The 26,646-nt window shown below is 37.7% G+C and overlaps 1 protein-coding gene across 3 annotated transcripts in view; it reads left to right on the forward strand.

The window, feature by feature from the left end:
• Positions 1 to 26,646, forward strand: part of LOC121965627 (adhesion G-protein coupled receptor D2) — a 99,473-nt gene that overhangs the window by 5,052 nt on the left and 67,775 nt on the right. For all 3 annotated transcript variants that reach the window (XM_042515762.1, XM_042515769.1, XM_042515775.1), the window contains 15 exons: positions 1,172 to 1,369; positions 2,086 to 2,159; positions 2,647 to 2,946; positions 3,912 to 4,023; positions 4,346 to 4,492; positions 4,749 to 4,851; positions 5,388 to 5,499; positions 5,853 to 5,908; positions 6,238 to 6,364; positions 6,921 to 7,024; positions 8,960 to 9,062; positions 10,958 to 11,111; positions 11,515 to 11,648; positions 11,902 to 12,017; positions 13,926 to 14,046. In XM_042515762.1, coding sequence (XP_042371696.1) covers positions 1,172 to 1,369; positions 2,086 to 2,159; positions 2,647 to 2,946; positions 3,912 to 4,023; positions 4,346 to 4,492; positions 4,749 to 4,851; positions 5,388 to 5,499; positions 5,853 to 5,908; positions 6,238 to 6,364; positions 6,921 to 7,024; positions 8,960 to 9,062; positions 10,958 to 11,111; positions 11,515 to 11,648; positions 11,902 to 12,017; positions 13,926 to 14,046 — 1,961 coding nt within the window. The remainder of the gene's footprint in view (positions 1 to 1,171; positions 1,370 to 2,085; positions 2,160 to 2,646; positions 2,947 to 3,911; positions 4,024 to 4,345; positions 4,493 to 4,748; positions 4,852 to 5,387; positions 5,500 to 5,852; positions 5,909 to 6,237; positions 6,365 to 6,920; positions 7,025 to 8,959; positions 9,063 to 10,957; positions 11,112 to 11,514; positions 11,649 to 11,901; positions 12,018 to 13,925; positions 14,047 to 26,646) is intronic.

The following is a 26,646-nucleotide window of genomic DNA, read 5'->3' on the forward strand; positions in this document are numbered from 1 at the left end:
TTATCTAGACAAAACAAAAACATCATTTTAGGGCTCCATATTGGCAAATACTCATTAAATGACTGATGGGTATCAGCTAAAATGCTTGATTAAAATAGTCCTAATCCTTTCTGAAATTTGTGGCATGCTTTGGCAAAGTTACACACAGAAACTAAACACACTTACATGTTTGCGCGCACACTCTTTTCCTTTCCAGCATAAAGCACTACTGGAAGTTTAATGAGACTGAAGGAAAGGGAAATCTCAGCCTCTTTTGCTTCCTCTTGCTTGCACCCTCTGATGAATAGAGGAGATTGGGACAGAGTTGTAATTGGCTGGAGCTCCTAATGGTTCTTGTAAATGTTTCGTGAATCACGTCACTCTGAATCCCACCCTTCAAAACAAACTTCTCCCATGCTGACATCATGCTCCCCGATGAGCAATGAGAGCCCGAAACACTCACTCTGCCTGCTGGAACTGAACGTACAGAAAGGACGCATCTGTAGTCTGTGATTTTCAGCTGTAGTGTAGGATTTTCTTTTTTCCTTTTTAACCTGTCTTTATATTGTCTTTTATCTAATAGCTGTTAAAGGTCTTATCATTTATTCTTTCAGTTAAAGGACTTAAACCAACATGGCAGTACCTGATGTCCTGTCAGAATCCTTCAGTTTCCCCTTCCTCCTTCATCAGACCAGTTCAGACAGACACACATAAGTATATATTTCAGTTTCCTCAATTAAACCAATTTTCTTTATTTTTTTTCATCATCACAACCTTTCCCTAACTGACCGCTTGCACACACTTTATCTTACACTAGCCGTAGGATAGCAGATATCAGTTGTCAGAAAACAGTTTTGGTCATTTTGAAATGCTCTGACAACTAAATCTCTGGTCTAAGCGAGGGAATGTTAGCAACAACAGGTATATGGAGATGATGGGGGGGTAATTGCAGAATATGTAAGCCTTATTACACATGTTAATGACTCGACATTGTATCTTTGAACTGTCTTGTGATTAATGAAACCTGCCTGATTCTTCTGCCTTGAGTTAAATCTTGATGACTTTCCAAGATTTCTGAAGTTTATCATCATTCACTCTACTGTTACTGGCATGACATTCAATCTTGACATGTCCCTCTGTCATTTTCAAGAATTAAAACTGAAGAATTGCCCCCTTTATTTCCCCTCACTAGGAAACCTCAGTATGTTAGCAAGTTCATTCTTGGATTCCTTCCTGGACGGAAATTCTTTGGAGAATCAAACGATCAAATTTGAGTTATTCCACAGCCCTGTGCCCAAAGAAGAGTGTGGCATCTTTGACCCTGTTACTGGGAGCTGGGACTTCGACAAATGTGACTCATTCAGAGGGGCCGTCTGCCAGTTTAGAAAAGGTACAAATAATGGAGTTCCCCAGGGCTGATGTCGCCCTGGTTCCCACGTCAAAAAGCCTTTAGGATTTTTCCATTGGATTTTGGATCATTGCAGAAAATAAGCTCTGTGGTAAACAAACGTTTAGGATAGTTACACTTTATGTTCGGCAAGGTAATCTTCACAAATGAACACCACTTACGCGGCTGTAGGCTGTTTGGCTCAGCTAGATGTGATGACGATCCATAGTCTCATTTAGCCAGTTGTTAGCAACCATCTTTTTGAAGACATATAAAAGTTTCAAAGTTTGCAAATTGGGTATTTAATGACATATTTTTACGTTGTAGAAAAAAACCCATGAAAGTCTCTTAAGCTTGTGTTTACCACAGACCTTATTCAAGGCTTCTAACCAAAAAAGCCATTCAAAAAATCCCATTGACTTTGAGACGAGGAAACCTGAGGTGCTGAAAGGCTTTCCAGGTTTTAGGACTCATCACTGGGGTTCTCTGTAATATCAACATTTTTTTATGCATTTTGTTGTAGATGCAATTTGCTGATTCACTCTGCTGTGTCAAATCTTAAGAGACAATATAAAATATATTTATAAAGTAAATATATAAAATATTGCCATGCAATCCAGTAAAATAGTCCATAGCACTGTACCTATGTATATTTCCAAGTCTCTTTGTGCTATTGCTGTAATAGATTGTATTATTTTCGTCTCTGTTTCTGTCTGCAGAAGTGGTGGATGTTATCAGTTTACCACTGACACCATTCTTCAGTAGGCTGACCAAGAATCCTCTGACAAAACCTGTGAGTTGGAAAGTTTAGGTGTCTGTAGCACATCATCACTTTAATGATACAGTAAGACAAATATTGCCCCCTGATATGGTAAAATCTTAAAGAATTTCACAACTTTGCAGCAACACATAACATTTCTATGACTATGAAGTTTGATTTAGGCTGTGTTGAGGAAATGTTGAGTCATGTTTATGGTAGAATTGACACCTGAATTATTTCAGATTTACTTATTATTCTTATACTGGACATGCAGTAATTGGCATGCCATACATGCAAAGTACTGTGCTCGTTAAAACATCACCACGTTAAAATCTTAGGAGAGTAACTTCCCCACCACTGGATGTTTTTTTTTTTCAGGACTAAGAATCTGTTGTACTTGTGCATAATAATCCAGAACAGTGTAAACATTGACATAATGAATTAGCATAAGTGCATTGCAACCACCTTTCTCTTGGAAAATAAAGTTAAAAAAAAAATCCTTATCTTTCCTTTCTTTCAGGTGATGGAGGAGCTGAGCGTTAATACCTCCTCAGGCAGAGATCTGGCCTTGTTGCAGCAGCTGACCCAAGCAGTCCTGCATACGGTGGAAGCTGGCGACCCAAACCTTCTCACCTCCAGTGACGTCCTCTACCTCACACAGATGATTGAGATGGACCTGACTGCACTGACTAGCTCTCACTCTGCTGGAGCTGACGCAGCAGAAGTCATGGTGTCTATTGCTACCAACTACCTAAAGATGGCAAGTTTGATGCTGGAGCCCCAGATGGCTTCACAGTGGATGGGCCTGACAGAGGATGGGGTAAGAGGGTGACCTATGTTTATCTGTTTTTGCTGTTTTCTCCAAAAATAGTTCTCTAAGCCCCTTTCCCAGTGGACAAAAAGCCTACTCACACCCATTGACATCTGGATTTTGTATTTAATGGAAAAAGTTAAATGTGCAATTACTCCCAGGACAAATGACTCTGTAGAAGTCACTGGTGTTTATCAGCTCTAACTCCAATTGGCTCTAATCAGCAGTGATGCTTATATGACACCCAGGTGGATGCGCTGACTTTCGTCAATTCTTCAGTGCAATACAATGTCCAGCTGTAATAAAATGCAGCCTGTCTCTGTCAAAGCAGCGCTCAAACGTTGTTTGAAATTAGTCATCATTGAGTCTGAAAGAACATTTTCACTGGGCTCCATGCTGCTTTCTTCTGTTTACTAACCCTGTTGTCCCATGTGTTTGTGACGTTAAACATGCCACACTAGAAGAAAAACGAAGGGGCATTCTCTTCTACTGCAAAGCTGTGTACGCACAGTTCAGGTCTACTGGCAATGGTCAAACAGTTTATTGGCTATTTTTAGCAGGTTTTCCCACATTTACACATAAACACACTAATTTTGATGGGAAAGGATAATAAGATTGAATTGATTTGCAGAGCCTGTTTTTATAGTTCATCGATGTAGTGTACACATTACCCAAAAATAACAGCTTAGAAGTACCATTTGAAGGACTTAGCATTGCATTGTAATCAGACAGAAAAAAAAGTTGTGTCTTGGTTGTCTAAAACCCTATTTGTAGCTCAGATTCAACGCAACAGTCACTTTTATCCTAGCCGCCCCCCTCATGTTTATACTGCATATTCGTTCCCACTGAAAGGGATTAGGTAAAATAATATCTCAACTTTTCCTAAACCTTGTATGTTGTCCTTTGTCCTCAGTCAATCTCAATTATTATTTTATTTTTATTTTTTTAATTACTTTTTAATATTTTTGAAACAGGTCAGCGTGGGGCCATTCACTCTTGTCCGGAGCATTGACAGTCTCACTGAAACTCTTGCTGACATGCTGTCTGCTGAGAGAAGGGGCTTCACACTTTCTACCAAGAACATAGGTAATGAAAACATCTTGGTACACAACAAGGTCTGCAACAATTATCGCCAAAATTGTTTATATTTCTGCTATCCTGAATCTATTATTAGTTGTATTGTTCTCTTACATCTCCCTGTTTTTGCTGTGGTTAGATATTGAGAATTCAGGGAGTAACTTTTAATATGTTGACAAGACTACCATGTGCAATGTCATTGACCCAAACCTTTGGCAGCTCTTGGCTTTGTGACACAAATAAATACGTAATATTCTTGCATTTCTTCTTATGGTTACCATTTCTGTTAATCACTCTCTTTTGTGTGTCCTCTGCTGTCTTTTTTTTCCAGATGTGTATATGAAGTGGCAGAAGCTGTCTGAAGAGAGCTGCAGTCAAGTCTTCAAGCCATCTGTGGTCGGCTCTCGCACCGCCAGCAGCCGTGGTCAGGATGAGTTGCTTATCCCTGACACTGAGCTCCAGAGGATACACACACTGGGTAGGAAACACACACATTCACACACACATTTGTCAAATAGGCTAACCCACGCACTCAAATTTTATGCACTCACATATTATATTTGTATTGCATAATTTGGAACGTAAGTGACAGGCACATAACATGTTTCTACTGCTCCCAATTACTCACTCTGGTTGAAGTGTGACACTGCAAGCTGAAGAGATACTCTGGAAAGTGTCTTGTATCACATAAGGATAAAATTGATTTGCTCTGCTTCTCTTCTCTCTTTAATCAGGGTATGAGGAAGTGATGTTTATTCATACCCACTACAGCCATCTGAGTGAGATTGTGTCTGGAGCCCAGGGGCCTCCACAGAGTCACCAAGAGAAAGGGAAAAGGTGGGCTGTAGTTTGACTTTTGTCTCCTCGTAATGTTTTACTTTAAATGTGGCTGACTGTTCTGAAATAGTGTCAACTCACCGAAACAAACAAACTTAGTTTAAGTAGCACATTTTATCTGCAACTCATTCTTATTTGATTTAAGTTCATTTACAGTAACTTTTGGATTTTTTATGTTTTAGCTCATCAGCTCTCTAAATCAGTTTCTTATTAGCATCTAATAAGCAGAAAATGAAATGTTTGACTTGAGAGATATTGCAAAAAGCTCACAAATGCTTAATTCTAAGTGAAAACATATAAACTAGATCTCTCTTTCTATTAAAACATTCCCTTATTCTCTAATAACAGCTTAACCAACTATAAAAATGAAAAATCAAGAAGTAAACTGAAAATTGTGTGCCTGCACTTTTACTTTCATCATTTTGAAAGAGTAGGGATCATTCAGTCAGTGTTCAGCATACCAGTAATTTGGATTTAAGTGTGTCCTTTAAGTTGTTGGATAGATGTAAGTTGTAAAAAATTGTCTGTCTTTCCAGAATCCTCCCGGGTCACCTGGCTTCTGTTGTCATATCAGCAACCGTCCGTCATGCCTCCAAGGGCCAAACCATCCCTGTGGCCGTCAAATACACCCTTTCCTCATCACACGTGGTAAAGTCCACTGTTCAGGGGGGTTTCACACAGTATGATAATCAAGCCCATTATAATCCCGTATACATTTGGACACCATGACAGATTGGATAAGGGTCTATGGTTGAATGATAACGTTCAACAACAATTTGTAAAAGCAACCATTCTTTGGGAATAGCTGATAATTTGTAATTAACTTGTTGCCCTTTGATAAACTCACCAAATATAATATGTCATTTCTCAAGAAATTTCATCTCCCAATAAGAAGCACATGGTTTTTATCCATGCTGCTTTTAGCTGGTTAAGGTCCAAGGTAATATATTAAAAATGACAGAGTGACAAAAACAAATGCAAACATGTGTTTCTGTTTCTAGGTGGAGTATTCACAGCGAGTCACTCCTGTTTGTGCCTTTTGGAATTTCAGCTTAATGTGAGTTTGTTCAACAACAGTCACATAAACAATTCTGATAAGTGAATGTGTTGTTGCAATAGAGATTGAGGCTGTTGGGTAAATGATGAAGAGGTGGTCTCTTCTTGTGTACTTAGAATTTTTAAAGACAGATTTCACTTTTTTGATGCTATAAATTTTTATCTTAAACACATAAATCAAATGTGATGTAAATATGCATAATGTTTCATTCCAAATCAAGATGCCCTTAGACATGTATATATATTTTTAATGTTTAATACTAAATGTCTCAGCTCCCTGAAACTGATTGATGTTTTTGTGTGTATGTTTTTGTGTATTATTTCATACAGGCATAATCATACCAATAGCTGGTCCAGTGATGGTTGTCGGGTAACTTTTGCCGGCTCTGGTGTCACTTCCTGTCTATGTAACCACACCACCAACTTTGCAGTGCTGATGAATTACCTGGAGTCAAAGGTAACTTGTGAGCGGATTTGTGGTTCAGTCATTTAACAAAAGGTTGCATGACAGAAAATGTTAACTATAAATCCGACAGTTAAACCTCAGAATTAAACTGTGGTTAAGGTTGTGACTGGTGTTGTGAAATTTTAGAATGTATGTCATGTTGATAATATGTGATAGCTGTTATTTTCCTCCTGGTGAAAATGTTGCTTATTGAAATCAAAATCCTGGTTGTTGTCTTTGACCTCTAAAATTGTTGGTAGGATTTGTAGTACGCTATATTTCCCAGTAGGTGTCACTCCTAGTGTGCCTATTATTTTACAGTATGCACTGAACTGTACTTTCTGTTTATCAAAAGTACATAAACAGAAGTAAAATAAAGAAAAAATAAAATCAACTTCGGCACTTTGCCATTTTTTAAATATTTGGCATTTATCTGTTATTCAGATTAAGCAAGGATGTATGAATTCAGTGCCTTTGAGAAAGCATCAGACGGGTCAAACCTGTGATTGTTTGACAGCATTCTCCTCTCTCCATCTCCCTCACTACTACATTTCTCTCCTGTCCCCAGTGGAGTCCTGAGGAAGAGCTTATTTTAACCAAACTGACGTTCATCGGCTCTGGCGCGTCTCTGTGTGCACTGGTGGTGACCTTGATGCTGTTTACTGTGCTGGAGTGAGTAGTTGATTCTCCTGTCCCTCTCACCTACGATGCCAACATATCTGCCTGGTTACTGTCAGTTTGAGCCAATGCATACAACTCCGCCTCAGTCAGCGCCTTTTGTGTGTATAGCCAAATACATTTAACAAGTATATGTCAGACATTGATTGAAAAACGAGAGCTGAATTACACACACTGTATATAAGAGTGTATTCAACATTAATAACTTATAAATTGAGCTGATATTCAGTATTTAAATCTGACTTTTTCTGTGTTGAGAACATGAGAAGTGAGAGACTAAAAAACATGAGGAAAAGTAGAGCACTACAGGAAATAATTGCAAGTACACCATGGATAAGAATTTCAGAAGCTTTAAAAGTACTCATTACAATTTGACACTTGTGTGGAATCTAAGCAACCATGAGAGTCACTTCAAGGTACAGACTTCCCATTTGCCAATGTAAGACTTTCCGAATATTTAAATCTCTGCAACCTGTGAAAATTGGTTTGATTTCTTTCAAAACATGGGGAAAAAAACATAATGAGCAACTTGACAAGAATTTTCAGGTAAATTGCAAATATTAGTAAAATAGTCAGGAGGGATCATTAGATATTATCCGCAAAAAATAAAATACAATGAAATTCTTGCTAATTTTCAGGCGTTTTTTGTTAAGTTGCTCATTGATTACACGTTTTTGAAAGGAATCAAGCTAATTTGCTCAGGATTCAAAGGGTTAAAAGAGAGAGATAACTTATTGGCACTGTATTGCTTGTGCTCTGTTCCTAAGGCTGTTATGAGTATTGACTTGTGCTAATCCAGTAATTACTGAGCTCTACATGTGAGTCCACTGTGAAGGTTTATAGCAGCATTCTGCGGCTGTTAATTAACATTAGGGTCACTGAGGGATCACAATCAGCTGCAGAGGAGCTGCCCTGACAATTTATGACTGTCCTGAAATCAGAGTGTGCAGCCATGCATTTCACACATTGGCTGGTGTATGATGTACATGCATATGTGTACTTAAATACACACCCTCACACACACACATAGACAAAGCAGAGGTACACATGTCCATAGATGGATGGGTAATCACACCATGAAATTATGGTGGTCACAAGCAGTGATGCAGATATGAAATGAGTCTAAATAGGCTGAATCCATCAGGAGGTAATGAGAGACTCCTCAGTTCATTTACCTCTCTAAACCAGATTTGGCTGTCTGTTTCATTTGTTACGTGAAATGGAAACATTCATCCCATTTAAGGCAGTTTGTGTGTTGTATGAGATGGTGCAATGAAAGTTTGTTTGGTACATGAATGGAATATACACTGGTTTCCAGCATAATATTGATCAAATATCAATGCAACCATAAAAGATATGGGAAAACAAATTAAAACAGTAGTTGTGAATTCAGAGTTTATGTGTGATACATCTCACCTTCAGACCAACAATGGAAATAAAGGAATAAATTAAAAAAAGTGATACAGAAATATAATCAACATGGTGGTAAGTTTACAACAAGTAGAATCCATAAACTGTCTGAAGCTAATCAGAGTCGAGTCACCTTAAAGTGTTTACATTTTAAAATGAAAATCTTTAGTCACTATAGGGATGGAAATATTGGGTGATCACCAGTGGTGAAGGAACAGCTTCTTTACTGAAGTAAATGTACAAATACCACACTGAGAAAATACTCTTACTCTTAATTGACAAGTAAAAGTCCTGCATTAAAAATGGTGCTTAAGTAACAGTGATGATTGTATGGACTGATGTTATATTTGATACAGATGGTCACTGTAAACAGAGGATGAATCCTATTTGGGTTTGTGATCCCCTCACTTTTTAAGGCAAGCAGACACTTAGCAAGATCTGTTAAAAAAATATAATAAATATAAATATATATAACTTTTTTTACTTTAAATTTAAAGTTATCTTTGTCTCTGTTCTCAGTATCCCCAAATCCGACAGGACGTCCATCCATAAGAACCTGTTCATTGCTCTGATCTGTGCCCAGGTGATTCTGCTCTGCAGCGGCTCGGCCATTCACAACAAGGTACAGGCATCTGCTTTTATCTATCAATACACAGGATGTGATGCTGTCATACCAAAGGGCAGACAGGGTAATACAAAGGGGACACATTAAAGGGAATGACAGACAGTACGACAGAATTCACTCGCTGATCTGTTGAAGGATACAGAATATTGGATTCTGTCAGACTTTGCATGAGATTGTCAGTGGGAGCAACAAAATATACATATTTTTGTGTAACAACAGTTATCGGAAAGATTTTAACAAAAAAATATTATATAAAAAATACTCATCTCAATACTCATTTCTTCACTACCAAAGGCACGAACAGTACAAGCTTTGTTGAAAATTGCCTACCTGTCTATAAAATCAAATGTTAACCCACAACACTGTGTTTTAATTGCTACCTTGATAAGACTTAAAATCCAAATCCATACTGGGGATCCCAGTAAAACAAATGCTTTTGCATTGGATGTAACATAAGTGGTCACTAATGTCATATCCATCACATGGTTCAGTCTCCCAGTAGTCGCCCAATAGCCTGTAGTTGCTTTGACCCCTGGTCCTTTGACCCCAGGTCATGTCAGGGTGGGCTTCACCCCTGGGAGCAGGTGGTCGCTAGTTGGAAATCCATCAAGTGGTTTTATATGTATATATAGGCTGACTGACCATCAGGGAGGTCATTTTTTCAGATTTTAACACACAGTTTCGAGCCATACAGAGCTATTTACAATGGATTAGTTTGGGGGCTGTAGTGTTCTGTTAAGGATGCTTCATAGCAGAGGACAGCTAGTCGTCCGGTGTCACTGCATACATTTGATGATGGAAGATAAGAATAAGACAATGTATTTCCAACACAGTTCTTAGTTTTTCTGCAATGTAAAATCTGTTACATTATGAATGAGATTTGGAAATGGACATTTCCATAACAACAAACAGTAACGTTTGTGTTTGGGATTTTAAGTGGTGTAAATGAGATATTATTGGCCACCTCCGTGGTCATGAACTGCCCCTAAACCATCCATCAGCAACAGATAGTTATTTAACCTTTGACATTTTGTGTTTGTGTGTCTCAGGACAGAAGCCACTCCTATCTTTTGTTGGCAATGAAAAGTGAAATGTGTCACATTAACTCCTCTTTAAATTATCCATCTAGTTGAATGTTGTAGTGTCAGACCATTTTTTTTTCAGACCCTTGAGAAGTCTTAAAAGGAATTAAATTGTCAATAAGTCCTTAATTAGTTTTAAAATGTCTGAAGTATTTTTTACAAGTCTTAAAAATGCAAAGGAGGTTTTTTATGAATCATTTTTTTGTCCTGATTGTTGCACTGTAAAATCTCAAAACAATGGGAAATGTCTCACGTATAGATGTTGCCAAAAAGTTCCGCTTTATGTAACAATAAATATTTGGGCAAATTATCCCCAAGCTTAAGTAATTCATGTCAGTTCATGTTTTTTTCCCTCATAGTTGGTTATTGTAGAATTGAATTGACTTTCAAGTGACATTTAAAAAGTCTTAAATCCTGCTTGCCTTAAACTGTAGGAACCGTGTTGTGGAGTTGGATTACTGCTTGTTCGGAGAATGTACTTGTGTTTACAAAAACCTTATTGTAAAGAGTTTTAATTTTCAAAATATAATTGTATAAAAATGTTGACTGTACAAGACATATTCAGGTGTAGATCTGGATGCATATTTGAATTTTTGGAGGCATACAAATTTCCACACAAAACTGACCCTTGCAAATTATGTGACCATAAATGCAGAGTAATGCACATAAACCCTCACCTGCACTGCCGAAAAGACACTAAATGCGTGGTATGCTTTTGACATTGGGATTAAAGTAAATTCTACCTATTACTGTCAATTGGATTAGTTTATAACATGTTTCTGTCTGCATGGCTTGGTGTGTGTTGTCTAGGTGGCGTGCACACTTGTGGCCGCGCTGCTGCATCTCTTCTTCATGGCAGCATTTAGCTGGATGCTGGTGGAGGGTCTGCTGCTCTGGAGCAAGGTGGTCGCAGTCAACCTAAGCGAGGATCGTCACATGAAGTATTACTATCTCATCGGCTGGGGTACTACGGCTTAATATGAGATACACTCTCTTCACACACGTGCTGTGAATGTGAATGAGTTTTGTTGAGGATTTTGTAATCCAAGAAAGGATTTGATAAAATATTGAAAGTAAAACCAATGAGTCAGATTGCCAAATTGTTATTTATTACATGTTCTTTTGGATTAACATAAATCTGATGTAAATTTATTTTAAAGACCACATTTTTCATATTTAGTTTGTCTGATGTTCGTGAACATTTGAATCACAGTGGACTCTAAATGTGCCTCTATTTTCCTCTCCCTTCTGCATTTTGATCCTATCCCTTCCTCTTGATGATTATCTGTGTCTTGGTACTTTTATTCTTCCCCCTTATTCCCCTCCTCCTCTGTTTTTCTTTTATTCCCCTCACTCACTCCCTCCAGGTCTGCCGGTGCTGATAGTCACCATCACGCTGGCATCAGCCTCAGGCAAATACTCGGCCGACGGCTACTGTTGGCTCAGCGTCCAGAATGGCATCATCTGGGGCTTTGCTGGGCCCGTCATCTTCATCATCATGGTTAGAAAATACAATCCTAATTATGTGGTTCGTTCAGGTTGAAATAGCTAAAATACAAAATACACATTTATCCATGGTGTACTTGTAATTATTTCCTGTAGTGCTCCACTTTTCCTCATGTTTTTTAGTCTCTGTTTTGATATAGATTTTCTTTACTCTCTCATATTTTAGTCCACCACCTCTCTTCCAGACACGTCTCTCTGTCACTTTGTCTGCCTCCTCTCATTTCTCTTTCTTCCTGTTTTCTTTCCAGGTGAATATCATGGTACTGACCAGGGTGGTGGTCATCACCATCTCCACAGCCAAGAGAAGGTCGATCATGTTGGCCATGGGCGCAAGTCCTGTGGATCAAGCCTATGAACAAATCAGGTACAAACCACAGGGAGGCGCAATTTGCCCTCTTTTTTTTTTAGATTATCCACCTAGGCCACAGGCCTTGAAGCAGACAAGTGTAGTCAGTGGTCGTCAAATAAAAATCAGCTGGAGGATTTCATATGGGATTTGTCATTTTAAAACAGCGAGCCTCATTTGTCAAACTATATAGGAATACATTTTGAATGGATTGCATCGGTGCTTTTTATGTAAAAGCTTCAAGCTTCAGTCATATATTAAATATCTCAGGTCATAGTGTTTTGGTAACTTTCAGTGTTGATACAAAAATTATTCTGATATGAGTTTTCTGATGTGTTGGGCCAGTATTGCCTTTTTAAAAATTTAAAGGTCTTATTGACCTGTCATATCTATTTAGTTCCAGTGTGTTGACACTGTATTATTTCTAAAACCTTGCATCAAAACAGTTAATTTAGTAAAGCGTCTTATCCCTTTAGTTTTGTTATATAATTCTTTACATTTTATACATAAAAAAATCACATACTCATGTATATTGTATCACTTAATATTGTATCTCAGTAGCTGCAGTCCAAAATTAGTGGCACTTTTACTGTCCATTGAAAAAAAGTTATCAAACCCTAATTTAAATTTTGATACTCTAAAATGATCTCTAAATTATTTGGATGGAAAAATATATTATCTTTTACAATTTTGGCATGCAATATAAACGTTTCAATTTTAATTTTATATACTGTATTTAATCATCCAACATGTGTCGTTTCCTTGGGTTACATGATAATGAAAAAGATGTATGCAAAACTGCAGCATTTTGGGTTTTGCATTATACAGTGAAATTAAGTAAAAAAAAAAATATTGATTTAACATTTAACTTCTGCCGCTCTGTATGCTCCATATGCTATATATCCACACAATACAGTTGTTTGTTTGTTTGTTTTCTTCTACATCTGCCTGTTATATTATTGAGGATTGTGATTTATTTCAATCAGCCGAAAAAACTGCACGTGACTTATCAGATACTTATGAAAAGTTAACATTACCAGTTTCGGGTTTGGCTAAACTTACCTCACATTACATTCTTTCTGACTATGGCACCTCGATGTTCATGCAGAAACAATATCTTGTTCGGCCATATCTTTGCAGTCGTCTTCCGCTTCTGTCACTTTGGCACAACTGTTAGCTCATAAAAACTCTGCAGTGTGTGATCCAGTAGATTTCCCCCAGCAGGCTTGTATATGATCCTATCAGTGAAAATTATGTTAAAGTGTATATGTTTTTCACTACCTCAGGCCACCAGGGCTCACAGTAGGTGCTTTATGAAGGTTCTCAAAGCAGGCCTTGAACCATTTGGCACCCCTGGGTGGCAGCCGTCTCGGAAACTCAAACACATTCCTCCGCTGCTTGCCGCCTGCCATGTCACATACACACACACACACACACATACACACACGAACACACAGCTGGTGCGGTTTGGCGGTCACCTGAGCGGGAAGATAATTCCACTCTAAACAGAATTAAGGCGGATTTAAGGTGGGAAGTTGTCACCCCATGAGCCTTTCCAGCCGCACAGTGTTGTATATGGAACAAGCAGCCTGCCAAAGCCGCTCAGTTTTGTCCAAAAAGAGCTGAAAAGTTGGGAAACCTAGAATTGAGCTGAGGAGGAAGTACAATTTTTAACTAATTCTTAAATTAATATTATCTGGTGTGGTGTAAGTTCAGCTCAGTCAGTCAGTCAAATAGTTCAGAGACTTTATGGTGTCTGTGTGTGTGTGTGTGTGTGTGTGTGTGTGTGTGTGTGTGTGTGTGTGTATTTGAATTGAATTTTATTTTTGTGTTTTGTGTTTGCCGATACGCATGTACATATGCTTACCTTCTTGTGCTGTTTGTCTCTTTGCTTATGTGCGTGTGGACGCGTGCTTGTGAGCACAGGGCTGCAGTGAAAGCAGTGTTGGTGTTGCTGCCTATCCTTGGATTGACATGGCTGTGTGGTGTCTTGGTGCCTTTTTCCATCGTCATGGCCTACATCTTCATCCTCCTAAACTCACTACAGGTACACACACACACACACACACACACACACACACTTGTTGCCATCACTGAGTGAAAAATGAATTACACATTCCATTAATGAAGAAGTGCTTTGGTTTTACAAAGAAATAAAATAAAATAAAATATGCCATAAAAAGACATATAACAAGCGTAATAGTCACATGAAGGCAAAATTTTGTGCTTGTCATATGAAAGATTTACATTTTTTGATCAGACAAGGCCTTTACATGAACACAGAGACATGCAGGCACGATAGAGAAGAAGAAATCATAATTTGAAGGCAAAATCTGTGATCCCAATGTAAACATAATATTTCTTTTAACACAAGAGCTAACAACAGAGGAAGCAGAAAAGGGGAGATAACAGGCATATTGTTTTTGCAAATGTAAATATTCTTCTAATTTTTATTGTCAAAAATGACTGACTGGGCTTTTGAAATACCTAAATCCAAGCAAGCATCACTCTTTCTCTCTCAGATGCAGCATCGTAGATCACAGACATACAACTTGAATTTTTCTGTGTAAACATTATTGAAAACAGGCATCCTGAAAATAAGTAGAACAAATGTAAGGCTAAATAATGCCACAGCTAAAACTTGTGAGCAACTTTAAATAAACTTCACAGTTTATAGACCTTAAACTGTTTTTTTCTTCAATGAGAAACAGAAAGGTTTTCCATTATACATTGTAATTCTTCCCTTCTCTCGTAGTAAGGGTACACAGACTGTCAAGGTTTTTATTTGTCAGTGACAAGGCTGAGGCAGAAAGGGGAAAGAGCCTTGGTCTGGCTTGTGTTAAGCAGGTGCTTCATTTTAACAAGGGAAGTTGATTTGTATTGTTTGATAATTTCTGCTTTATGTATTCAGAGGTCAGCATTATTGTTGTTGTTTGTGGCTCATCAGCGTTGATGTTTTGCTTTTAGTGCTGAAAGTTAACGGGTCGCTTTGTCACATATTTTGAGACAGGAATACTTTTTATAGGTTCTGTATGAATATACATTTAAAAATATAACATATTCTGCCAGACATAGAATACCTGTGGTCATCACAGCTCCAATTAAAGATGGCCACGACTTTGTGAAATATTGGTTTTCACATGGAAAATACCTTTGTGGCTTATTTCCCGCTGCACTGCAATGATGAAGGAGGTGAGGATGAAATCATGTAATTCTCTGACTGCAGCAGACGGCCCCATGTTACCCAGCTTCCCCAGCATGTCGAGATCCACCACTGCGATTTGTAGTCGTCTTTTAATCAGCTGTATCTTTAATTGAGCTGTATATTTAACGAGAAAATCAATAGAGGTTTTAGCTGCCGTCTGATCATTAAGCAAGGCCCCTCGGTTGCCATAAATAGTTTCTGTTTCCTCCTCATATCTAATTATATTTTTTCCGTGTCGACAGTAATTAATACTGAAGGTTTTTCTGGGCTCTTATTATACGACTTTACTGCTTCACACGATAATACGTCATATGGATTTCTTTTCTGGTTCATGCATCTGTATGTCTGTCTCTCTTTGTTCATCTGTCCACCTGTCTGTCAGCAATTTTTCTGTATGTCTTTCTGCCTTCCTCTAGCAGTCTATTTATGTGCGTTTCTGCCAATCGGTTTGACTCAGTTTAATTGTAACAGTGCAAAATATCCTTGTTAATTAATCGTTATATTCTCCTGTCCTCTTAATCAGATCACTTCTTAGAATTCTGGCATATAACAGATTGTAAATAAAATTAAAAGAACAACAAATAAAAACAAGTGCATTTTTTTTCCAACAAGTTGGCCTCCTTTTAAGACATGTTCCTCAATTGTCTCTTCTCAGCACAACATCAACAACCCAATTTGAAGTAAATACCAACATCTGGCCTTGTGCTACCTCTTTTGCATGCCGTTGCATTGCTTATTTCTTCCTTTGGTCATGCATGCTGCACAGGGAAAGAAAATGCCAATATATTCCTAAAATAAATAAATAAATAAACCAGGTCATTTTACATGTGTTTTGTGTGGGTTGAGTTGGTTTCTCAGTAGCTGTCAGAGGCCCCTAGTAATAACCCGCTGCTCTGGCATAATAGAGCTAAATGGTGTGTCTTTAATAAGCCTCAACAGGTCAGGACACAACAGAAACCCTACCAGGCACCAAGCTGCTCCAATGACACACTCTGTTGACCTCTCTGATCTCTGGTCTGCATGGGAGCAGTAATTCTCAAGATCCTGTGTGTTTTGAAAGAATTTCCATCCATCTTGAGCTAAAGTATTTATCGCTGTACTGTGGCCGTGTTTCGATTCACTAATTTGGATAGTTTGCACGTAACTGGAACATTCTCCTTTGATTTGATCTTGCTATGGCATTTCCGGAGGTGACGTTCTTTTTTTCTGTCCAGCTGTGATACTGGCAGGATGACTTCTAATAACAAACGCACAAGATCCTTTTCACTTGCAACATATGATTTTCCCATGAAAAATATTAGATACCATGCCAAATGTATCATCATAATAGATCTGAAGATACGTTATTTTTTGCTTTAGCAAGCAATTTTGTTCATCAGCTAAAAGTGCTCAAACATCTGTGCTGGTCATGTTTGCTTTTATTTTTTTGCACGATAAAAGACCTTGAATTGCAAAACCTGTGCAGAAAAGGAGTATTGACATAGTTTTAGCCATGCTAGAGGCATGCTAGAGGCATGGCTCTAGGTGTGACGATGTCGGTCTGTTTGCTGGTTCATCGGTCCATCACTTTGGTCCATAGACTGTATAAAAGAAGTGGAGTTAGCGACTGTGACATCACCCATTGGTTTGTGGACCACCATTTTGAAGCCTTAAATTTGTTATTTTGGCTGTTGCAATCTTGTTGTTATTTTGTTTTGGTTTTTTTGTGTCATTAGTGACTAAATTCAAATAAGAGGGGAGAAGCAAGGGGTGGATCTGACTAGATGAGCTGTGTTAGGGATCTATCTTGATTGACAGGTCGCTGTTGTGAGCAGTTTCTTTTAGAAACTATTTTCTCTCTACCGAACTACATCCTCCATCCGTGTCACTGCACTGGTCTGATTTCAAGAGTTTCACTCACCTTGCACTGTCGCAGGTACAATGTTCTCGTTCATGAGTAGATGCATGCTTTAGTCTGCATGGCAATATGGTTTGCGGGTGTAGTTCGGTATAAAGAAAATATTTCCCAAATGAAACTGCTCATAACAAGGTCTATGGATTATCTTGACAAATTGTAAAGAATTGAATTTTCCAAATGTTAAGTGCCGTTTATTTCCATTGTATAAAAGAGGAGGACAATATCGGCAACTCACACCAAAACTATTTAGATTGATAAATAGCACTACAGGTAACAAGAAAAAAATACATATATATATTTTTTTTAATTTTGGAGTGAACTGTACCTTTAACAGGGCATTTACTGTGGCTGAAGTCTTGTAGTGGAGTATTTTTTCCTTTTCCTGAATGATCCAATACATTAATTAGACCCCGTATAATAATAGACTGCTGTTGTCCTGTTGAACACAGTCTTACCCTCTTCAATGCCATTGATCCCTTTGGGAGGGAGAGCACAGTGTAGCACAGTCCCACTATAATGGCTACTCATAAAGATGATGAAATGTGTGAAACCTTAACAATAATACATGCAAAACCTGAGCCATGAAGCAGGAGATAAAAATAAAAAATAAATAAATAAAAATGCTCAAGTTTTTTTTTAGGAAATCGTTTTTTATTTGCAGCTGTTGTATTTTCAATGGGGCCAGCCAAAGCAACATAAAGCTTAAGTGGCAAGCCTTTACTGTTAAATCAATAAAACAGATAATGTTGACAAGCCTTTTTCATTGCACTCCCTCATGCCCTCCCTACTCCTCCTCTTTCCCCTCCATTCTGACAACACGGGCTGAGGTATCTCTGCTTTTGCTGTTATTTCTCTCAATAGAGACCTGAGCAGGCCATTTTGAGTAAATATACTGCAGACCTGGCATAAATGCATGTCTGCTGCACTGACCTCAGCAACCAGGGCTTTTTACTTGTGTTTCATTAAGTGATGGCAGATAACACTCAGTTTGAGTGGAAGTAGCCTTCAGGACATACCTGTGTCTATTTCACTTAATCGCTTATGCACAGAAGTTGTTTAATGTTTATAAGATAACAGAGAATGTTTGCTTTTGTCTTAACTAGTCTGCTGGTCATTTATGAAACACCTTATTTGCATCTGTTGTTCAGATTAATAAATACATTGTTCTGTAGAGGTATTTTCACTAAACTCAGGAAACTTCCAGTTTTTTTGTTTTTTCCCCCCAATTTTTTGCGTATGTGATCCTCTTTTTTTTTATTATTCTCTGTAAATTTTGACGTTTTTTGCAAGGTCATGAACACAGCACTGGCTGAACCTTTCATGAGTTTTTTTTCTCCTCAGCAGCAGTTTGTAGATTTTGAGTCTTGGGGTGGATAACTGATCAGTTGATTCAGTCACAGTTGATCAGTTTAGATTGATGGATGAGAGAAGCAGCTGCCGCTGAGGTGAGTGAATTAAAACTTTCAGACCCAGCGCAATTAACCATTAAGTTTCATTTTCACTCTACCCAAGCTTCTACTAGTTCTGCTCAATCTGTGCCCAGAGTACACTCTGCGCTCCGAGAGTGTGGTGCTATGCATGATTGAATGGTGTATATATTCCAGTAGCACACCTAATGAACAGTCCAGCTTCAAAATATAAAATCAATTTGTGCTGGAAGATGTATTGATCAGTGTGAGCTGCCACAAATAAATGAATGTGTGTGAAACCCTGCAGTAGAATTAAAAAGTCAAACAACACTGCATTCATTTGGAGGGAGTGAAATGATAATTTTGTCAACAACATCTGTGTATCTTTGAAATTAGTGGGGTTTTAAGATATCTCTAAAGCCCAACAGTTAGATAGTAAAAAATCACGATACAGTAAAGTTATGGCATTCTTTATTTCAACCAAGATCATCAAAAACAAAACAAAAAATGTATTCAATTGGTTTGCTTTGAATGGCACAAACCAGATGCATACAAAGTTTTGAGCTAGTATGCTGTTCCTCTGAGTCAATTCTAACTTTCTACTCTGAGCCAGTAGTTTTTATGAACATCTTCACCATAAATACAGGCATGCCTCATCTGCTTCCTTATCAAGCTAGAGATAGATAGCACAGGGTGCTGTGTGTGCGTGTGTGTGTGTGGGAGAAAAGAGGGACGGGGGCCTCTTTGGGTAGCCCATAAATCGCTCCACCCTTCGTCATCCAATCTTTGGGCAATGTCATTCAAAACCCCCTCACTATCCATTACCTGGGTATAATAGGCTCCTGGCCATGCAGTGTCCATCTTATTATTAGCCCATAACTTTAAACTATCAATAACTTTGAGCTGCAGAGGGAGGCGGTGGGGGAAAGAGAAAGGAGGAGAGGGAGAAAACAAAGTAGAGAGGTGAAGGAAGTTAGAGAGTCGGAAAGAAAATGTTTGGGTAATGATCGTCCTCCGCAAGTTGTTGAGAGCGCAACCGAGTCCCTGTGGTTAGTTATTGGTTACTTTGTAGGCAAGGTATTTGTTAAGAATGTATCCTTTTATTTCTGTTATGTCCATTTGCTGCCTGTGGAGGGCAACCCTGTGCCTTGTCATTACAGTGTGGAAATATAGAGAAATCAATGGGAGAATTTATCTGAGCCATTTCATTCATATCGCATTAAGGTCTTTTATATCACAGGAACTGATGACAACAATGTTTTGGCTTTTCTTATGAAATGAACAGACTGGTGAGTGGTAATGAGATTTTTCAGGCATTCAGTGAAGCTTTAGAAGTGAAATTTATCATTTCATTCAGGGTTAAATCTGACTTTAGAAAACAAAAACTGTGGATGTCTATTGAAAATGCAGTAATTGTATATTAGTTTAGTAATTCAGAATTTAAAAGAAATGGTACCCACTGTTGACCTGACATCACTTTCTGATGTCACCAGCTTAAAGTGATGAAACTATGTGCATGTTGTGAAAGATCGGCTCTATTTCAGGTGTTTTTCAGATAAACAAGCAATCAGGACAGTTATTTACAATCCATCCTTTTACAATGTACCAGCTGCTTTTCATTTGCACAGTAGTTTGTTACATATTGCACCAGTACAATCTTTTCATTTCCACCTGGGTATGTGTAGTGGCAGGTTGAAAGTGGTAATTCAAATAATGCACTGATTTACATCAGACTGTCCAGTGTCATATTAGACACCCAATTGAAAGAAAAAAGACTGGATAAATTGTTATTTTAATCTGAGGCATACTTTTAATTTTACTTAAGGCTTCAAAATGTAGTTTCCATTGAAACAAATGCAGTACCGCTTCTTTCATAAACACTCACACACATGGCTAGTGGAGCATGACATCAGAGTGTATCCAAGATATAGATATGATCAATACAGTGTTGCTCTTCTTATTGATTTTTGCCATATGGGAGATTTGTTGTGTGAGTAAGCCATGCTTTTACAGCATCAGAAGTGATTGTTTGAGAAGGGATGATTGTTTCTTTTTTACGGTCCTGTAGCTCAGTTACTGGAAAAAATTATATTTGTACTATTGGAGTCAGTGGTTCTATCTCCAGTTAAGCTTAATGCAAAACACATTGCATTAATAATAATAGTTATAATAATACATTTTATTTATAGAGTGCTTTTCAGGGAACTCAAAGACACTTGCACTGCCAGATAGGAAAAAGCTCAGACTGATTAGGAACTGCCAGGAGTTAATCATCATTTTATTAAATATTACATAATGCCAGCTAATAATGCTATCTGATATCACTGAACATAGCTTGAAAATCTAAGATAAAATCTGATTCTTAAGCATTTAGTTTGTCATTCAATTGATATTATTTTTTTATTTATTTCATTTGTTTGGGTTGGGCAAAAAATGTATTGAGTTGACTTGTATCATATTCAGAATGTGATATTGTTTTTACTTTGCTTAAATTTTTTTTTTTTTTTCATTGTAAGTTTTTGTTGTACAGACATTTTTTTCTGCTGTGAGGTTGGTCACCCTGCTGTGGAGAGCTGCTTTAGTAACTGAATTGTTGGTACACTTACTCTTCCAGTGGCTTTTCAGTTTTGGCATGCAACTATTGAAAGTCAGACTGGATTCTAACTGACAGCAGCTGTAATATATAACCACTGACATCAGTATCAACTTTCCACAACCCATAACCTTTTCCTTTTCTGCACCTAACACATATATGGATTCCAGACCTCCCAGCATGCCCCATTCATAAAACTTAATATACACAAATTTAATTTTAATTCCGCATATTTTTTTGATTATGGGTATCACTTAATATTTTCTGAATAAATAAATACTTATTTTATCAAAGCAAATGTTACAGATGGCAAATACCATTTAATGTGGTAGTAAATTAATCGTCTGTAAAATCCTTAAAGTAAAAAATTCCAATAGAGCCAGTATTTTTTAACATTTTGCTATATGCTTCTGCTTATACTTATATTTTGTCAGCCTAATTGCCAAGTAAAAGAAAAGTGACTTATATTTACATACATACAAATTACAGCTCTATTTCAGTGTGATGGTGACATGATGCAAAAACACACATCAGAACAAATTATCAACTGTATTCATAAAAAACTTACAGTACTCGTCTTAAAGAAAACCTGTCCCCTGTAGAGGATCCACTGCATATAAGTGAAAGGGCAAGTGTCCTTTGAGATGCATTTTCTGATGTTTAGTTTCCGCTGTTTTCTCTGATTGATGCTGAAATTAGATTTTGCTGGTGCTTACTTATGCTAATGACGATTAACGTTGCCTCCATTTTTAAGAACAATCTTGATTTCAACAGATCTCCACAAGAACATCAGACACAAGAACATCTGTACAGATCAGTGATCTGTACAGATGTAGGATTTTTTTTTATTCCTCTGTGATTTTTTTTTTCCCAAACTGAGTAAAAACAACAAAACCTCTCTGAATGAGGCCTGATGATTTTTACGGGGAGCTCTTATTTAGGTATTTAGACCTTAACAGGTGGTAGGCTGGAGTGAAAACTTTCCTATATACTATAAGTGGGAGAAAGTGTGCCCTTAATATTACCTTGAGTCAACCTGCAGTTTTGAGGCTCCTGTAAAAGCCAGAGTAAAGCCATCTCCATCCTTGTTGTTGATCTGGAAAACTAAATAAATCACATGTAAGTGGATCCATATTGGGGTCTCTTTTTTTTGCCTAACACTGTCACTTATTAATCATGTGCAATTTGCTGTTGTTGCTGTCTTGTAGCCGTGTGGTTCATGCATCCTAAAAAGCCGGTGCATCAAAAATATTCCAATTTCAACCTTTACTTTAACTCTAACCCCGTACTGGCCAATATGGAATTAGAGAGCATTCACAGTTAAATTGGCTAGGTTAGAATAAACTGCAAAAAATGCAGAGAGCGAAATCAGAAAAAAAAAAAAAAAAAAAAAAAAAAACGGTGGATGAAAAGAGTTTCTGGATGGCTTGCGCTGAGCACATGCCAAAAGCCACCAAGCCGTGATGGTGGGTTTGTGTGTCTGTGTGCGATCCTGAACTTTGAATCTTGTGAAGACTAGCGTGCATTTTTTTAAATGTAATTCCCTCAGAAGTTTTGTAAGTGTGTCTGTGTGTGTGCATAGTGTGTGTGCATAGTGTATGAAACCACTTGTCACCACTACCCACAACCCCCTACAGACCAAGGAGTTAGAAGTTATTTTAATTTCTCATTTGGCAGAAGAAACAAAAACAGCAAGACTTGGATCCAGTTTCCCAGTCAGTCATCTCCAGTCCACTCATCTGGACCTGCACAACTGGCCCATTCAAAGCCAAATTTTTCCTTTCCCGTTTCCCCTCCCTATGTTTTTTTTTTTTTACCTGCTGTGCTGTGTTTTAACTACGGCTCTCACGGTCTTTTAGGATTACTTATGTAATTGAGATGCAGTGGCTGATATTAGTGTTTTTTTTAATGTCATTTATTTAGCCGCAATTGACATGAAAACTCCCCTCTCTGAAACACAGAACAACTATATATATACAGTGTGTGTGTGTGTGTGTGTGTGTGTGTGTATTTATATATATATATATATATATATATATATATATATATATACAGTACATGCAGTGGCAGGAGGAATGTGCTTTCTGCCAGGACAAAAATTAAACAATAAAATAAAATACAAAAGGCATGCAAAAAACAAAAATATGCAGGTTTTAATGGTTACATGTTGATATCTTATATTAAAACATAAGCAAATTCAGTTTTTGTAAAAACTGTGTTCATGGATTTTGCATTAAATGTTAGACAATTAAGGAATATAATTTTGACATGAATATCAACTTGGATTTTGCTCACTTTTATTTAGGAGGATTATGATAAGTAAAGTTACCACACAAGGTTGAAGAAAAGGTTATTCTTTATTTAAGTGCAAGCCTTAAATACCTTACATCAGTATAACCTTGGTCGTAATCCAGTCCCCTATTCACACACTGTACAGGCATATACAATAACATAGGACACGTGCAGGAGCAAACACACGCACACAAAGCAAACTTCTCACCGGTCAGATTATAGAGGGAAATGTTTTTCATTTTGGATTGTTTGAGAAAGCAGGAACCATATTCCCCTGACGTTCTTATTCAGAGCCGGCTGTATCTCACATCACACGCAATTTAAAACAACGGGAGTTTACTGGATGTACGGGACAGTAAGAGAGTCTGGAGAACACGCCTCTGCTTTAGGAATATCTTCATAAAAAGCAAAGGCAAAATTTAGCTGCTCTCTTTTGACAGACTTCATGTTGATCACTGACTGATAGGACTTAGTAAGAATTTTCAGTTGGCTGACAAAATTACCCTTAATGAAATGAAATACTGTATTTAAGTTCTATATAAATATTTTATAGTTTTTATACTCACTCAGTATTGCTTTGCACATAAACACTTACTTAAAATAGTTTTTGGTTTTTCCAAAATTTAAAAAGATAGCACTGAATTAACTCACAAGTAATCCTTCTTATACTACATAAATATTATTTCACATGAATAGTATCATTTAAATGCCCACCAAACACTTATGTAATTTATATATTTTAAAAGGCACCATTTAATAAAATGATTGCAACTGATGCTTCAAGACAAAAAAGTGTTTTCTTAAGGAATTGGGGGAAAAAATCTGTGCAAGGGTGATGAAAACTTTTAAGTTAATGTAGTCATAGGTAAAATCATGGAGATTTATTTATAAATCCATATTTTAATTAGTGTCTTAGATAATTATGAGGTGGGGCTGAAAAACAAACAAATAAATGCACGACATGATTGTTAGCATTCCCATTGCCTGGGAAAATAACTTTCCCTTTGAAAAATAGTCCACTGTTTGCGTTGCATCCTCAATTACCAGCAGCGGCATTAAAACAATATTCAAACGGGATACCAAGGTCAGCACTGACTCCCACCACGCTTCTCTGAGATGGCACTTATAATGAGGATGTAGCACAGCTTTTTTAAGTAGTGTATTTATAGTGTGTTTTGTCTCAACTTGTACTTATTTTTTTCCCCCTTTGTCTCTTTTCATCCTTTGCTGTATTTTTATTCTTTCTTTTTTTTTTTTTTTAAGTTTGAGCAGCATTAACATGAGAGCTGTGTTGCACATTTCGTAATGTTGTATGTTCATCTACTTGAAGGAAGTATTTCTTACAGAGAGACAGAGGCTTAATTCAAGATATTAGCATCAAGGTTTTTGTATGGAAAAGCCTTCGTAAAAATGGTCACCTAAGTACCCTTGAAACTAACTGAAAAGGAGCCAGTGAAAGAAGCTGTTCAAAAAAAATCAACCTATATTCTCTTACTGTAAATATTAAGTCTGGGATTGAAGACACGGACGAGCAGAAGTGAGCAAGGAGCGGCTGTAATTCAGATGAGGGGGGTCTGTTTTTTTTGGGGGGGGGGGGGGTGAAATACTATAGGAGAGATCAGTTTTTAAAAAACTGGCCTGGGAAAATAAAGCGGTGAGAATAATAGGCTTCCTGTCAAAAGAGGCAAGAGAATTCCTGTCATTGCTCATGCCGCCACCCCTAAGACCTCTCCTTGTGTTAAACCTGCTGGCATTTATTTGCCTTAGAATTACCTGCCAGCTCAATTTAGTAATAGCCTGTGTCATAAGAAAGCAAACCATCCCCTCTGCCCCTGCCCTATCATACCTGTATGTCTGCACTTTGGTGTGTGTGTGTGTGTGTGTGTGTGTGTGTGTGTGTGTGTGTGTGTGTGTGTGTGTGAGAGAAAGAGACGGGTGAAAGAGAGTGTGCTCTAATTTGCCTTCTGTTTTTTGTTTGTATTTTCATTTATACTTTGATGCATTTTGTGAAATGCGTGTTTTGTTATAATTTTTTATATTTGTGTGTTAGCGTATATGCGTGTCAACAGGCGTGTTATCCCATCAGCTGACTCCCAACTTCATGACCTCACTCCTCCACATCCCCTCCTCGCCCTCGTCCAACCCACACAGGAACAACTCCGACACCCGAAATTACCCATGTTGAAACAATGACCGTTCTATTTATAAGTTCACCGCCTTGCCTTTTGTATTGGCTGTACACACACACACACACACACACACACACACACACACACACACACACGTACATATCAGTGATGGCTGGTGGTGACTAGGTTAGGGATAGTCCTGGTTTCCCTTACACTGCCACATTGCAGCCGATCTGTGGATTTGCCCGGCTTTGATGTATACTTTGCGGGTAATTAGTGAGAACTGGGTCAGCACAGGGCAAGAAAGCAAAACCCTGTTGTTCTTCTAGTGGGTGGGTGGCAGGGAGGTGGTTGAATGGGGTGGAGGAGGGGGGCCGAGGGTGTTGGAAGGTTAAAAGGCTGTCAAATATCAGTTCCAGTTTACGCGAGCCATTTTCTTTTTGCTGCAGTAAGGTTAAAGCAAATAAACGCAGCTCTGTCTCTTTACTGTCTACATTATTTCAATAGATGGAAAGTATGATTTTGTTCTGCAGCTTTTTATAAATATGGGAGATTAGGAAATAGGTAATTGTCTTACAACTGGGTTATAGAATGAGAGGCGGTGCTCAAATCGAAGCAGCTTAATTGATCCCCATTACGTGAAGGTCTGCTGATCTTAAATCCTATATTACTTAGTTTTTATTGTCAAATCTACTATTGTTCAAGAGTAAATTGATATCGGTTTATAAGAAATATACTTGAGACTATTAATTCAATTAATTTGAAAAGTTAATTTTGACTGAATGCTACTTCTATTTAGGCTTTGTCAGCTGGCCACTTGGATCAGTTGTCTCTGAATAATTATGCATTATTTATTGAAAAAGAAAAATGGCATCTTATTTTGCTGTACATAATGACATTTATAATGGCTGGCATTGGCAAAGAATTTTACATAGTTTGATTTGATATTTAGTCGCTATAATTAGTGCCGGACCTAGCACATTTGCCACCCTCGCCAAACAACCCCCCACCACACCCCAAATGAATAAATAAACAGTCTGTTTTCTTTTGATTGTACAAGAACTAGAGCTAATGACAAATTGACAACACAAAATAACAACTTGGTTAACAAACAATATTAGA

Source organism: Plectropomus leopardus, chromosome 3 (assembly GCF_008729295.1).
Source record: "Plectropomus leopardus isolate mb chromosome 3, YSFRI_Pleo_2.0, whole genome shotgun sequence".
NCBI lineage: Eukaryota > Metazoa > Chordata > Actinopteri > Perciformes > Serranidae > Plectropomus > Plectropomus leopardus.